At 39.4% G+C, this 15,261-nt stretch overlaps 2 protein-coding genes across 3 annotated transcripts in view; one reads left to right on the forward strand and one right to left on the reverse strand.

The window, feature by feature from the left end:
• CMSS1 (cms1 ribosomal small subunit homolog) overlaps positions 1-15,261 on the reverse strand; it is a 392,023-nt gene that overhangs the window by 37,413 nt on the left and 339,349 nt on the right. For both annotated transcript variants that reach the window (XM_082625504.1, XM_082625503.1), the window contains one exon: positions 5,010-5,098. In XM_082625504.1, coding sequence (XP_082481630.1) covers positions 5,010-5,098 — 89 coding nt within the window. The remainder of the gene's footprint in view (positions 1-5,009; positions 5,099-15,261) is intronic.
• Positions 2,268-3,066, forward strand: LOC309806792 (lysine-rich coiled-coil protein 1-like; the record flags this gene model as incomplete). The annotated part of the gene is made up of 1 exon (XM_082625750.1): positions 2,268-3,066. The coding sequence occupies exon 1, from the start codon at positions 2,410-2,412 to the stop codon at positions 3,064-3,066; it is 657 nt and encodes a 218-aa protein (XP_082481876.1). The 5' UTR covers positions 2,268-2,409.

Consider the following 15,261-nt stretch of genomic DNA (forward strand, 5'->3'; position numbering starts at 1 on the left):
TCCCCCTGGACCAGAGCACGAACCCATGTCCCCTGCATCGGCAGGCAGACTCTCAACCACTGCGCCACCAGGGAAGTCCTACGATTACTATTAAAAAACAAATACTTGGTCACATGTGCCAAATGAATCATGTGCCTGTGGCTGTGCTAGGTACCACAGTGAACACAAAAGAAACCCTGGCCCCTGAGGTGCTTATGGGCTAGTTGGAAATGCAACCTCTATGTGCATAAACAACTAGAGAAGGACTCAAGAAAGGACAGTCAGCCTGACAAAAAGGCCGTCCTTGGGGTGGTGAGATGAGTTCCAGAGGGAGAAGAGCAGCGGGAGACAGGATGAGGAGGCCACAGAGGAGCCCAAGGGACTGTGTGGTATTCGGGCTGGAGGAGAAGAGACTCCCAGGTCTAATGTCAAGGTGGGGGACCCTTCAAGGAGGGGCTGAAGGAGGGACAATGGTCACGGGGCTCCAAAAGGCATCTGCGGGCAGCAGTGTCAGGGAGCCAATGGCTCACAGCTGGGACACAAAGGGTTGAGATGGGAAGAGGGGTAAGAAAGCTGGGATACCAGTCTAGTCATCCATTATTCCTTTTCACAAATGAGTGCCAGTTCGGGGAAGGTTCTGTGCCAGATGCAGTGAAGATGCACAGATGTGTACAGCATGGTAGGGAGACCAGAGAGGTAGATGGATAACACTCAAATAAGGCAGAGGGGCACAAGGAGATTCTTGTGTGAATTCTCTGGCCAAGGCAATGAGGATAGGCTTGTAGAGAGTGATAAGGGCACTGTGTCTACCTAGGACTTTGATTTTTTTTTAAATTTATATTTATTTATTTATTGGCCACTTGGCATGCAGGATCTTAGTTCCCGGACCAGGGATTGAACCAGTGTCCCCTGCAGTGGAAGCGTGGAGCCCTAACCACTGGACTGCCAGGGAGTTCCCAGGACTTTGTTTCCTTAAAGCAATTTGTTAGTGAAAGAAATTAGAGCAAGATGAAGGTGGTTAAAACGAGCAGTAAGATCTCTGGTGATTTTTTTTTTCCCTTGGCATAAAATAGCAATGGCATGCGACCAAGAAATTACTTGATGGCATGGTAAATCCAATTTTCCCAAGTTGAATGAGGAAGGACAGGTGGAAAGGGAAATGGAAGCAGTGTCATCCTCAGGGCGTGGCTTAAAGACAGTCAAGTGGGGCTTCCCTGGTGGCGCAGTGGTTGAGAGTCCGCCTTCTGATGCAGGGCACATGGGTTCATGCCCCGGTCCGGGAGGATCCCACATGCCGCGGAGTGGCTGGGCCTGTGAGCCATGGCCGCTGTGCCTGCGCGTCCGGAGACTGTGCTCTGCAATGGGAGAGGCGACAACAGTGAGAGGCCCGCGTATCGCAAAAAAAAAAAAAAAAAAGACAGTCAAGTGGGTCATCACTCCTGGTACCCATCTCTCTGAGTTTCAGGTTCTTTGTAAAATGGGGTCCCCCCTACTTCGCAGGGCAGCTGTGACAATTGAGTCATGGTGCCTTACACAGTGCCTGTGGTGAGTGTTCAATAAATCGTCTTATTATTGTTGAAACCAGGGCTGCTGAAAGATAGGTGAATGCTCATGGAAATTAAGAATGTATTTAACTTTCTCTTCCTCAATCTTTCTCCTTTCTTCCTGTGGTTCCCTGCCATTTATCTAACTTGACGGTTGTGGGAAAAGAAGACTCAAGTTGGAAGGAGGTAAAAAATAGGTGGAAATTCAGCAAGGCGAACGCTCTGCCAATAAAAAGACTAAAGATGCAGGCTTGGGTGAGTTTATTAATGCAGATTTATTCTTTCACCAAAGAGTCCAGAAAAAGTGAGGAACAATCAAAAATAAAATCAAGGGAGAAAGTAATAAAAAAGAAAGCCAGTGGGCTACAAAGAATATTTGGAGCAAGCGCAGTAGTGCGCCTTATGGCGGCGGTGCCGTCCAGTCGGCTGCTGGTGATGGCGGCCACTTCCCCTCGGAAGTCCGGTCTCCGCCTCCTGCTCCCACCCCGCTTGCTCGGCGGAGGCAGCGGTGGTCCCTGCCTCTCCGCCTCCTCCACCTCGGCCTGTCCACTGGTGGGCGGCGTTGGCGCGGAGGGGGCCCCTGCCTCAGAGAAGGTACCACATTGAATGAGCAAAGACTGAACTTTTTACAGATACCTTTTGTAAAAGGAGTAGTGCCATAATTTGAATCACAATGGATTTCACATTATGAGGTGAATGGGAGCGGAGTATTGGACAAAAATAGATTTTTTAGTCTCGGCATCATGGTTTTTAGCTCCTCAGTTGTTGCACAGTCCCACTATTTGGGGAAAGTTCATGCTAAAAAACTGAAGCAATCAATGGGTGAATATGATCAAATTTCTCCACCAAGTTCTCAACCTGTTAAGGAGAACCCCTTATCAACCTAATGAAGCATTCAAAGGCATGTGACTCTTTTCAAGATGAACTTGAAGATTACATCAAAGTGCAGAAAGCCAGAGGCTTAGAGCCAAAGACTTGTTTCAGAAAGATGAGAGAGGATTATTTGGAAACCTGTGGGTGCAAAGAAGAGGTTGATTTTAGACCCAGGTGTAGAATGTTTGATCAAAGACTCCTTTGTGAAACCGTCCAGACCTACCCAAGACCATGCAGTATTTCGCAAACACTGGAAAAGCGGTTACCTCACTGGCTAGCGGCGCATGACAGCAGGCTGAGACTGGACTCCCTGAGCTGCTGTCAATTCACCAGAGACTGTTTCTCAGGAAAACCAGTACCCCTGAACTTTAGTCAGCAAGAGTATAACTGTAGTTCATACAGTGTAGAATCTGGAGGTATTTACAGGCACCTCTCCTCAGAAAACAGTACCAGTGCCCATCAAGCTAGTTATAAACAGATACATCAGAAGAGAAAAAGGCTCCCAGAGAAAGGCTGGGAAAAACAAGAGGAGGAGTGGCCCAAGCATAAGAGGAAGAAAGCTTGTGAAGAAATAGATTTAGACAAATACAAGAGCATCCAAAGAAACAAAACAGAGGTTGAAACAGTCAGTACAGAAAAGCTTAAGAACCGAAAGGAGAAAAAAAGCTGAGATGTAGCCTCTAAGAAAGAGGAACATAAGCGTAGTAAAGAGAAAAAGGAACAAGGCAAAGAAAGGAAGAAGAGGAGATGCTTTGGGACCAGTCCCTCCTTGGATTTTGAAGCTCTCACATTGGTTCTCCTGAGGTTAAACTGAAAAAAGAGTTGAGGAGCTTGGTTTTACGATGTTCCTATCGCTCTTTTCATGTGAGCAGGTACAAAGGCTAAGTGAACAGAAAACATTTAGTGTGCTTGCTCTCCAACATGGAAATTAATTTTTCTCTTTTCTAAAATCATTACTACATTTTTCTTATACATAATGTAATTTCCCTAAACGAGAGTGGCTCTGCTTTAATTCATCAAATTGCTATGATGGTGGAAGTATTTTTCCCTTGGGACGTCATTTATTTTAAATTGGAGGATTAATAGCCTTTACAGAATCTATTTCTTGATTGGGTTTTAGTTTGGGGTGGGTGTTTTTATATTCATTAGTTTTCTCTGTGAAGCAGTTTAGATTGATTGTTTTTCCTTTGTTAGATCTAACTTGCAGTATATTTTCCATATTGGAAAGTGGAAAATGACATACATTACAATAAGCTTAAGTTACATACAGTTTTAAGCGTTTCAAGGAGTCTTGATACAAAATCAGTTTATATTCTGGAAATGTTTATAATATAATAAAGTTCTAATTTCTATAAAAAAAAGAATATCTGGAAATAAGTTCTGCAAGTAGGCACTGATTAGAGGCAGAGGTCAAAGAAGGCATGTCTATGGTATGGTCAGTGGAGTTAAGTGAGGTAAAATCAAACCCCATCTTGGTGAAATAAATTGAAAAGCTACAGATGTTAACCTGTAGGTCTTAGAAAGAATGGTTCAAACTAAAACTGATACAGGGCCTTGGAGTTAAATATTTAATGGCTAGAGAGAAAACCAAGACTAGATTATACATTAAATACGTATATCTTTCTGCATTCCCCACCTCACAAAGAAAAAATAATGAATAAAATAAAAGACTTGAAGTATATTTTACTATAAGAATTATCACTTCAGTGCTGACTCTTTGCCAACCACAGTTCAAAGAACTTAACAAGTGTTAATCATTTAATCCTCACCGTAACCCTGTGAAGAAAATACACATATTATCACCACTTTACCAATACGGAGACTGAGGCACAGAGAGTTTAACTTGCCCAAGGAGTCATAGCTTGTAGCTAACCAAAATGCTAAACTGCTTCCCACAATTATCCTGAGCCTGGTCACAAACTTTGGGTCACAAAACTCTAGTGCAATGTGTTTAGGGCCACCTACAATAAGAATAAGGCCACATATTGTTACTATGAAGAAGATGGTAACTTTGGACTGACAGTTAGATAGTCCTTTAAAAAATCACACATGGTTACCAATTAGGTCTCAGGAACAATAATGTAAGAAAGGTGCAAATGGATGTGAGTGGCCAGCAAGAAGATTAAAAAGGCAATAAAAGGGCCTAAGTCCAGGGAGCAAAGTTTATCAAATGGCCACTTGTGGTAATACGAAGGTAGCAAATCCTCAATAAGAATTCACACAACAGACATGATGCTAGATAGACATGAGGCCCTGGGAGCCTGCTCACAGCATGTCTTGGTACTGTAATAATGCATTGGTGTGGGGGTAATCTTGCATATCTATGCTATTTGTCTTCTCCTAGGAACTATACCCAAAAGAATAAAACTGGGTCTTTGGTAAAAATGTAATACAAGAATCTAAGATATCAGTATTGTAAAAAAAATATTAGGGGGAAAAATAGACCTTGCTGGTTTGTAATTAATGAGGCATGGCTCTTTCAAAGGCAGAGAAGGTAAAAGCTTCCCTCAAATCCCACCAATAACTGGTATTGGAGCACACAGAATGCTGTAGAGGGGTAGAAGAGGCTGATTTCAGAGCCAACAGCTGTGACTCTCCCACAGTGACTGTCACCTGTTCGGTTTTCTTTGACAGGGCAGGAACTGGAGCTCTCTCCTGCTGTGTCATTGCTGTGTCTCCTCCTCCTTCACCATCTGATGCTTCTAGAAAACATAAAGGTTAAAAATGAGAAAAGCACCTCTCTCTTTCTTTCTTCCATTGCTAGTGTAATCTTGGTACCACCTTTTTAGAAGGTTCTATCCCTTGACTCATTAATTTCACCTCTAAGAAGCTGAATTTAAGAAAATGATCCAAAATGAAGACAGAGATTTAAGAACCAAGGTGGCAGTGTGATTTATAAACTGCAAAAATGAAGATTATTCAGATGTCTAAATTTGAGAATGTTTAATTATGGAACACTCATGCTGATTTTACAGATATTAAACTCCCCATTTTCAGATAAGAAAGTTGCTGCTTAGAGGGATGAAGTAATTTGCCCCAGGTCACACACCTGGGAACCCTATTTGAGTCCAAAGTCTTCCCCACAAGTGATACTGCCTGCACTGAGAACCAGCCAGCTCTTGACGCCTGTGTGCTGGCTCCAGGGGTAATGTTAAGAGAGTGTGACAGAAGGACTATAGATCATGAGAAATTCTTATTTTGAATTTATAAAATCTTTCAACACTGGAATAAGTAAATTCTTACTCTAAGAACCAGGAAAAATAGAAGCTTTAATAATTTTTCTGTTAAAATGCTCTTCTAAAGAAACATGGCAACCATAAGTTTCTTACTTCCCATAATGCCATACTGTCTTCCAGATTTTAGTGGTTGTTCTCTTTGAACACATTTTTGAATCTTTGAAAGGCTTTACTCACTCCCTTTGAGTTTTTTGGTATATCTCAAAGCCCCAAATGTGAATTTGTGAGTAATATTGGTCAGAATTCATATTTAGGTACAAATTAACTAGTTTGGTAGTCCTGAGCTTTTAAATGTTTACATACTATGATGGTTAATTTTATGTGTCAACTTGATTGGGCCACAAGGTGCCCAGATATTTGGTCAAACATTATTCTGGATGTTTCTGTGTAGGTGTTTTTGGTTGAGATTAACATTTGAATGGGTAGACTGAATAAAGCAGATTTCCCTCCTTAATATGGGTGGCACTCATCCAATCAGATACGGCTGGAATAGAACTAAAAGCATGAAAGAAGAAGTAACAACTGACACTGCAGAAATACAAAGGATCATGAGAGATTACTACAAGCAGCTATATGCCAATAAAATGGACAACCTGAAAGAAATGGACAAATTCTTAGAAAAGCACAGCATTCCAAGACTGAACCAGGAAGAAACAGAAACATGAACAGACCAATCACAAGCACTGAAATTGAAACTGTGATTAAAAATCTTCCCACAAACAAAAGCCCAGGACCAGATGGCTTCACAGGCAAATTCGATCAAACATTTAGAGAAGAGCTAACACCTATCCTTCTCAAACTCTTCCAAAATATAGCAGAGGGAGGAACACTCCCAAACTCATTCTATGAGGCCACCATCACCCTGATACCAAAACCAGACAAAGATGTCACAAAAAAAGAAAACTACAGGCCAATATCCCTAATGAACATAAACGCAAAAATCCTCAACAAAATACTAGCAATTCCAATCCAACAATACATTAAAAGGTTCATTCACCATGATCAAGTGGGATTTATCCCAGGGATGCAAGGATTTTTCAATATCCTCAAATCAATCAGTGTGATGCACCACATCAACAAACTGAAGGATAAAAACCATATGATCATCTCAATAGATGCGGAAAAGCTTCTGACAAAATTCAACACCGATTTATGATAGAAACTCTCCAGAAAGTAGGCATAGAGGGAAACTACCTCAACATAATAAAGGCCATATACGACAAACCCACAGCAAACATCATTCTCAATGGTGAAAAACTGAAAGCATTTCCTCTAAGATGAGGAATAAGACAAGGATGTCCACTCTCACCACTATTATTCAACATAGTTTTGGAAGTTTTAGCCACAACAAGCAGAGAAGAAAAAGAAGTAAAAGGAATCCAAATCAGAAAAGAAGAAGTAAAACTGTCACTGTTTGCAGATGACATGACAGTATACATAGAGAATCCTAAAGATGCTACCAGAAAACTACTAGAGCTAATCAATGAACTTGGTAAAGTAGCAGGATACAAAATTAATGCACAGAAATCCCTTGCATTCCTATACACTAACAATGAAAGATCAGAAAGAGAAATTAAGGAAACACTCCCATTTACTATTGCAACAAAAGGAATAAAATACCCAGGAATAAACCTACCTAAGGGGCAAAAAACCTGTATGCGGAAAACTATGACACTGATTAAAGAAATCAAAGACGATACAAACAGATGGAAAGATATACCATGTTCATGGATTGAAATAATCAACATCATGAAAATGACTATACTACCCAAAGCAATCTACAGATTCAATGCAATCCCTGTCAAATTACCAATGGCATTTTTCACAGAACTAGAACAAAAAATTTTACAATTTGTATGGAAACACAAAAGACCACGAATAGCCAAAGCTATCTTGAGAAAGGAAAATGGACCTGGAGGGATCAGGCTCCCAGACTTCAGACTATACTACAAAGCTACAGTAATCAAGACAGTATGGTACTGGCACAAAAACAGAAAGATAGATCAATGGAAGAGGATAGAAAGCCCAGAGATAAACCCACGGACATATGGTCACTTTATCTTTGACAAAGGAGGCAAGAATATACAATGGAGAAAAGACAGTCTCTTCAATAAGTGGTGCTGGGAAAACTGGACAGCCACATGTAAAAGAATGAAATTAGAACACTCTCTAACATCATACACAAAAATAAACTCAAAATGGATTAAAGACCTAACTGTAAGGCCAGATACTATAAAACGCTTAGAGGAAAACATAGGCAGAAGACTCTATGACATAAATCACAGCAAGATCCTTTTTGACCCACCTTCTAGAGAAATGGAAATAAAATAAAAAATAAACAAATGGGACCTAATGAAACTTAAAAGCTTTTGAACAGCAATGGAAACCATAAATAAGATGAAAAGACAACCCTCAGAGTGGGAGAAAGTATTTGCAAACAAAGCAACTGACAAAGGATTAATCTCCAAAATATATAAGCAGCTCATGCAGCTTAATATCAAAAAACAAGCAACCCAATCCAAAAATGGGCAGAAGACCTAAATAGACATTTCTCCAAAGAAGATATACAGATTGCCAACAAACACATGAAAAGATGCTCAACATCACTAATCATTAGAGAAATGCAAATCAAAACTACAATGAGGTATCACCTCACACTAGTCAGAATGGCCATCATCAAAAAATCTACAAACAATAAATGCTGGAGAGGGTGTGGACAAAAGGGAACCCTCCTGCACTGTTGGTGGGAATCTAAATTGATACAGCCACTATGGAGAACAGTATGGAGGTTCCTTAAAAAACTAAAAATAGAACTACCATATGACCCAGCAATCCCACTACTGGGCATATACCCTGAGAAAACCATAATTCAAAGAGTCATGTACCCCAATGTTCACTGCAGCACTATTTACAATAGCCAGGAGATGGAAGCAACCTAAATGTCCATTGACAGATGAATGGATAAAGAAGATGTGGCACATATATACCATGGAATATTACTCATCCACAGAAAGGAACGAAATTGAGTTATTTCTAATGAGGTGGATGGACCTAGAGTCTGTCATACAGAGTGAAGTAAGTCAGAAAGAGAAAAACAAACACCGGATGCCAACACACATATATGGAGCCTGAAAAACGGTACTGATGAACCTAGTGGCAGGGCAGGAATAAAGACACAGACGTATAGAATGAACTTGAGGACACAGAGGGGGAATGGGAAGCTGGGATGAAGTGAGAGAGTGGCATGGCCATATATACACTACCAAATGTAAAACAGATAGCTAGTAGGAAGCAGCTGCATAGCACAGGGAGATCAGCTCCATACTTTGTGATGACCTAGAGGGCTGGGAAAGGGAGGGTGGGAGGGAGGCTCACGAGGGAGGGGATATGGGGATATATGTGTACATATAGGTGATTCACTTTGTTCTATAGCAGAAACTAACACAACATTGTAAAGCAATTATACTCCCATAAAGATATTAAAAAAAGAAAGAAGTAAAAGCATGACCTCCCCTGATTAAGATAATTTTTTCTGCCTTTGTGCTTTAACTGAAACATTGGCTCTTCCTGGATATGGAGCCTGCCAGCCTTCAAGCTGGAATGACACCACCAGCTCTCCTGGTTCTCAAGCCTTCTGACTAGGATTGGAACTAGACAATCGGCTCTCCTGGGTCTCCAGCTTGTCAGTCTATCCTGCAGATCTTTGGACTTGACAGTCTCCATAATTGCATGAGCCAATTCCTTTATATATACACACATAGATACACACACAGAGAGAGACAGAGAGAGAGAGAGCACGCGATAAATATAGATAGATATATAGATATCTATTCTGTCGCTTCTGTTTTTCTGGAGAACCCTGATTAATACCCCTACTTTTAACTGTGTAGCATGAAAAAAAAGGACTCTACCCAATGAAGTAGTAGCAGGTAGAAGATTAACAGGGCTTTATGTTTATTTTTAAAATTTATTTATTTATTTATTTTTGGCTGCGTTGGGTCTTCATTGCTGCACACAGGCTTTCTCCAGTTGTGGCGAGCAGGCAGTACTCCTCCTTGCAGTGCGCGGGCTTCTTGCTGCAGTTGCTTCTCTTGTTGCGGAGCACAGGCTCTAGGCACGCGGGCTTCAGTAGTTGTGGCTCACGGGCTCTAGAGCGTGGGCTCAGCAGTTGTGGTCCATGGGCTTAGTTGCTCCGCAGCATGTGGGATCTTCCCAGACCAGGGCTCAAACCCGTGTCCCCTGTATTGGCAGGCGGATTCTCAACCACTGCGCCACCAGCGAAGTCCCTAACAGGGATTTTTAAATGAAGGACTAAGTTGGCATTAAAAGTATTTATAGTGCTGCTTCTGGGAAGAGAGTAGTAGTAGTCATATTTTCCCTTATTCCTCCTGCGAAGCACAGCTAAAAATCCTGACCATTATATATAAAACAAACATAGGAGATCTCTGAAAGGTGGAGAGAAGAAGTCAGACATACTAGGGACTTAGGGGCCCAAGGAACAACACAGCGGTGAGCTCCCTGGGTTTTCTTTTTGCTTTATTATCTCAGACTTGTAGCTAAAGAAGCTAGTAACTTGGAAATGCCAGTGAGAGCAGACAGAAAAGCCCCAACAAATGTCTGCCCTGTTTAACAAAATGACCAGGAAAACAAGAGCCTAGCAAGACTGAAAACCTTTAGATAATAACTACTTGACTTCAGCCAAACACAACAGAAAAACTGTTTTCTTTGCTGCCTACACCAGCAAAGGCTGAGTGGGGAACCTAGACTTCCACCTTTGTCAGGCTGTAATGAGGCACCCCAACTCCTCCTCCACCTTCCATCAGGGTGGTGTCAAGGTGATCAAGTAGGGACTGAACCCCTGAAGAGACTTTCATCCCTGAAGGGTGGTAACAGACCCCTGTTCTCTATCAACACCACCAGTGCAGTAGCAATGGAGAATACGCTGTGAGCCTGGATGTCCACCTCCTCCTGGTAGTAATGAAGGGCACCTTTCCTTCCCCACTAGGGTCAGCGGAACCCTAGTAGAGAATCAGGACTTTACATACTGCCCAATGAGGCCAACACCCACACTAGTGCTTTAGCAAGCACTAAAGGAGCTATACAAAGAGATGTACTCAAAAATACTACAATAAATCAAAACAGAATTCTAAAAATGTTCAAGTAACCCACAGGAAGGCAGGAAAGATAAACAAAAAATAGCAAATAAACAGAAAAGACAAAATGGCATATTTGAATCCCAACATATCAACAATTACATTAATGTAAATTATCTAAACATACCAATTTAAAGACAGAGATTGGGACTTCCCTGGTGGCGCAGTGGTTAAGAATCTGCCTACCAATGCAGGGGACACGAGTTCGATCCCTGGTCTGGGAAGATCCTACATGCCGCGGAGCAACTAAGCCCGTGCGCCACAACTACTGAAACTGCACTCTAGAGTCCACGAGCCATAACTACTGAGCCCATGTGCCACAACTACTGAAGCCCGTGCACCTAAAGCCTGTGCTTCGCAACAAAAGAAGCCACCACAATGAGAAGCCAGCGCATTGCAATGAAGAGTGGTCCCTGCTCGCCGCATCTAGAAAAAGCCCGTATGCAGCAACGAAGACCCGATGCAGCCAAACATAAATAAATAAAATAAATATATTTATATTAAAAAAAAGACAAAGATTGACAAAGTGGATTAAAAAAATGACCTAACTGTATGCTGTTTACAAGAAACTTACCTCAAATATGACAATATAGCTAAAAGCAAAATGATGGCTGAAATATAACATGTAAATATTGATAAAAAAGCAGGAGTTATATTAATATATTATACTCTATTAATTATATTATATGATTAATTATATTATATTATAAATTATATTATATTATATTTGATATTAATATCAGATAAAGGATGAGTTAGTTGTTTCTTTAGTCTGTGTGTGATGCTTTTTGGTTCCAAAAAAGAAAACTGCTTTTCTGAAGTAAGGATGCTAGTACTGTGATTTCCATTAAGAGAGTATTAAAAGAACAGTAATGGGGACCCAACCTAACCAGCCTGGCTCCAGCATCTAGATTTCTCTAGAACTGCTGGCATTTGAGGAAGTTAAGCTAGGCCTGTGCCACTCAGTCCCAGTGGCTGATTTTCAGCCCACGGAGTGGAGTCACCAAGATGGTGCCACCTTATTTTCAACTCCTTGAGGGTCTACTTTAAAAAAAAAAAAAAAAAAAAAAAAAAAAAGGATACCACCAGATGGGATTGGTTGAATTCTTACAGGAGTGGAGTCAAGTACACTGTTCTTTTTCCACCCCAGGCAAAAAGAGCAAAAAGCTAAAATTAAAAGTTGCACGTATCTTTCTCTTTCCTTCAATCCCTGACTTCGTCCTCTTTATGAAAAGTATCAGAAATACAATTTCTCAGCAATTTCCTTAAGCTTCTAAGTATTTACTTGCATGAATTCCTTCTAGGCCCTAGGGAGAATACTGGCAATGGATCATACAGTTAATTTTTCTTAAAAAATCTGCAAAAGAAAGACATATGGTGATTAAAATAAATACAATAGACCACTGTCTATTTCTACTTAGAATTCACCTCTGTCCCTATCTCCTAGTGAGTAGTGTTGGAGCTGAAGTGAGCATTTTGGGGATCCAGTTAGAGGGAGCTGGTTGGACAGACATTGAGCTTGAGCTTAATGAGATATTATAAGGTTCATAATCATAAAGTCTATAGTTAAATTATTGCTAGCTCTCCTACTGTAGGAATACTTCCAGGAATATTCTTACCACCCCATGCCAACTCACCAGACATCTGACACAAAGTGTACAGGGCTAGAGGTTGTGGACTGTGACACAAACACACCTGTAGCTTCCTTCCTTAGAAATACGTGGGAAGTGGAGGAGAAAGCAGCTTTGGGATGAATGAAACCAGAAATTAGTCAGTGGGAAGTTCTTCCAATCATCAAAAATGTAAAACTGTAAGCAGAAAATTAGGTTCCCATTTTGTCTATTCAAAATGGCAAGTCTCTCCTATAGGAATACAGTAGATGCTGTATTTTACAGTTAAAAAAAAAACTTTTTTTTTTCTTATCTGATAGGGATGAGTAAAATAAAACTTTTCAGAATTCCTGTGTTTATAACAGTACTGTTGTGATTTCTTATTTAAAATAATTTCTTTCATACCTAGTTTTGTATCAGTAATTTTGTATTCTTTTTCTAAGAGAGGGTCCCCCAAATTACGTAAGATTTAGGCCTCACAAAAACCTAGATCTGCCCTGGCTATAGACCTGCTTAACTCTCCTATAGTTCTCACAGTTTCTCAACAGAATAAACTACTGAAACCCATAACCTGGTAAGTTTCAAAAGCACGATGCTAAGCAAAAGAAGCCAGAATCAAGAGGCTATATAATGTGTGATTCCACTTATTTAACACCCTGGAGAAGGCAAAACTATAGGGATAAAAAAACAGATCAGTAGTTACTGGGGACTGGAGATGGGAAACTTCTGGGGATTGTTGGCAATGTTCTATAACTTTATTGTGGTGGTGGTTACACAACTGTATGCTTTAGTAAAACTTCACAGAACCATACCCAAAAAGGGGTTAATTTTACTATGTAAATTATTTACTATATAAACTATTCCTCAGTAAGCCTGACTTAAAAAAAAAAAGATAGAAGCTAACTTTCATCAAACAATTTGTTAACACTTGCCCAATGTCACACAACTAATAGGCAGAACTGGGATTTGAACCTCAAATATTCTAATGTTGGAGTCCACAATCTTAACCTCCACACTACCCTTGCATGAGAAGATGCTGCTTATAGCTAAATGATGTTTCCTTCTATTCTGTTTGCTAAGAGGTTTGTTTATTGTTTTATTTTAAAACCACTAATAGGTGTTAAATTTAATGCAATGCCTTTTGTTTTTGCATTTACTGAGATGACTATATGGGTTTCTCCTATAATCTGTTAATGTGGCCAACTGTGAAAATAGGTTGTCTAATGTTAAGCCATTCTTGCTATTCCTAGGATAAATCCCAATTGGTCATGACGTATTTCTTTTTTAATAATGTTGGTTTTTATTTTGGTTACCATTTTATTTAGATATTTATTTACATAATTTTCCTTTCTAGTATCGTCCTTGTCTGGTTTAGGTATTGAGGTTCTATTAGCTTCATAAAAGAGTTGGGAAATGTCTCCTCATTTTCTGTCCTCTGAAATAGTTGTATACGAATAGTTAAGATGATCTGTTTCTTGATATTTGGTAAAATCTGTTAGTAAAAGAAGCAGAGCGTAGTATTCTTTTTGTGGGTATGTTTTAACAAATGCTTCAATTTCTAACAGTTATATGATTATTCAGGTTTTTCTATTTTTAACTCAATTTTGGTAAGTATTATTTTTCTAGGTAATTGGCTGTTTTATTTAAATTTCTCAAATTTATTGGAGAGGTGTGATCATTATATGTAGCTATGTCTTCTTTTTCTTTTCTCCCATTTTTTATTTGTACCTTTTTTTTCTTGTTCTGTCTTGGAGAGGCCTTTCCTTAAAACAACAACAACAACTAGGTTCTGTATTATAGATGCTTTCTATTGCTTCTTTGGTTTCTAGTACACTAATTAACATTCTTTACTTTCTTTAGGTATACTCTATTGAGTTCTTAATTTTTGTAGTTGGATATTTAGCCCATTAAGTTTTTCTCTTTCTGATGTAAGCATTAAGGATATATATTTTCTTAACACTTTATAACAACTGAATACCACACATTTTAATATTATAGCATTTTCATTATCATTTAATTCTAAATATTTTTAAAGACTCTATAATGACTTTTCTTTGACTGATGAGTTATTTAGAGGTGTACTGTTAAATTCTCAAACAGATTTTTTAAAGTTACCTTTTTTTATATTGTGGTCAGAAAAATGGGCTGCAAATCAATTGTTTGATATTTGTTAAGACTTGCTTTATTTTCTAGCACAGGGATCATCACACTTTTTAGGTTTTTAGGGCCACACGGTAAATAAGTGTAGGGTTTGCGGAGCAATAAGGTCTCTGTCAGTAATTACTGGATTCTACTGTTGTGCAAAAGCAACCTTAAGACAATATGTAAGTGATTGGGTGTGGCTGCTTCCGATAAACTTTGTTTACAGAAACACATCCTGGCTGGATTTGGTCCATGGGTCATGGTTTGCCAGCTCCTGACCTAGTACATAACTATTTATTTACTGATTGATTTTTATTGAAAATAGTTGACATAGAATATCATGTTAGTTTCAGGTGTACTACCTAGTAATTTGACATTTGGATACATTACGAAATCATCACCACAGTTAGTCTAGTAACCATCTGTCCCCATACATAATCAATTAAAAAAAATTTTTTTTTGGACTAGAATGTGCAGTATCTAATTGTTAGGTGCATAGTTCTACACATGATTACAGATAAACTTAATTATGTTTTTCAAATCTGCTACAGGTTTATGAATTTTTATGTTTTATCTATCAATAATTGACATATATATTAACATCTTCCACTCTTATTTTGAATTTCTCCATGTTTTCCAATAATTCTGTCAGTTTTTGTTTACACATCTCATAGGTATGTTAGGTGCATGCAAGTTTGGAACTGTTACAACTTCCTATTGGTTG

Source organism: Mesoplodon mirus, assembly GCF_964341445.2.
Source record: "Mesoplodon mirus genome assembly, chromosome: 6".
In the NCBI taxonomy this organism is placed as follows: Eukaryota; Metazoa; Chordata; class Mammalia; order Artiodactyla; family Ziphiidae; genus Mesoplodon; species Mesoplodon mirus.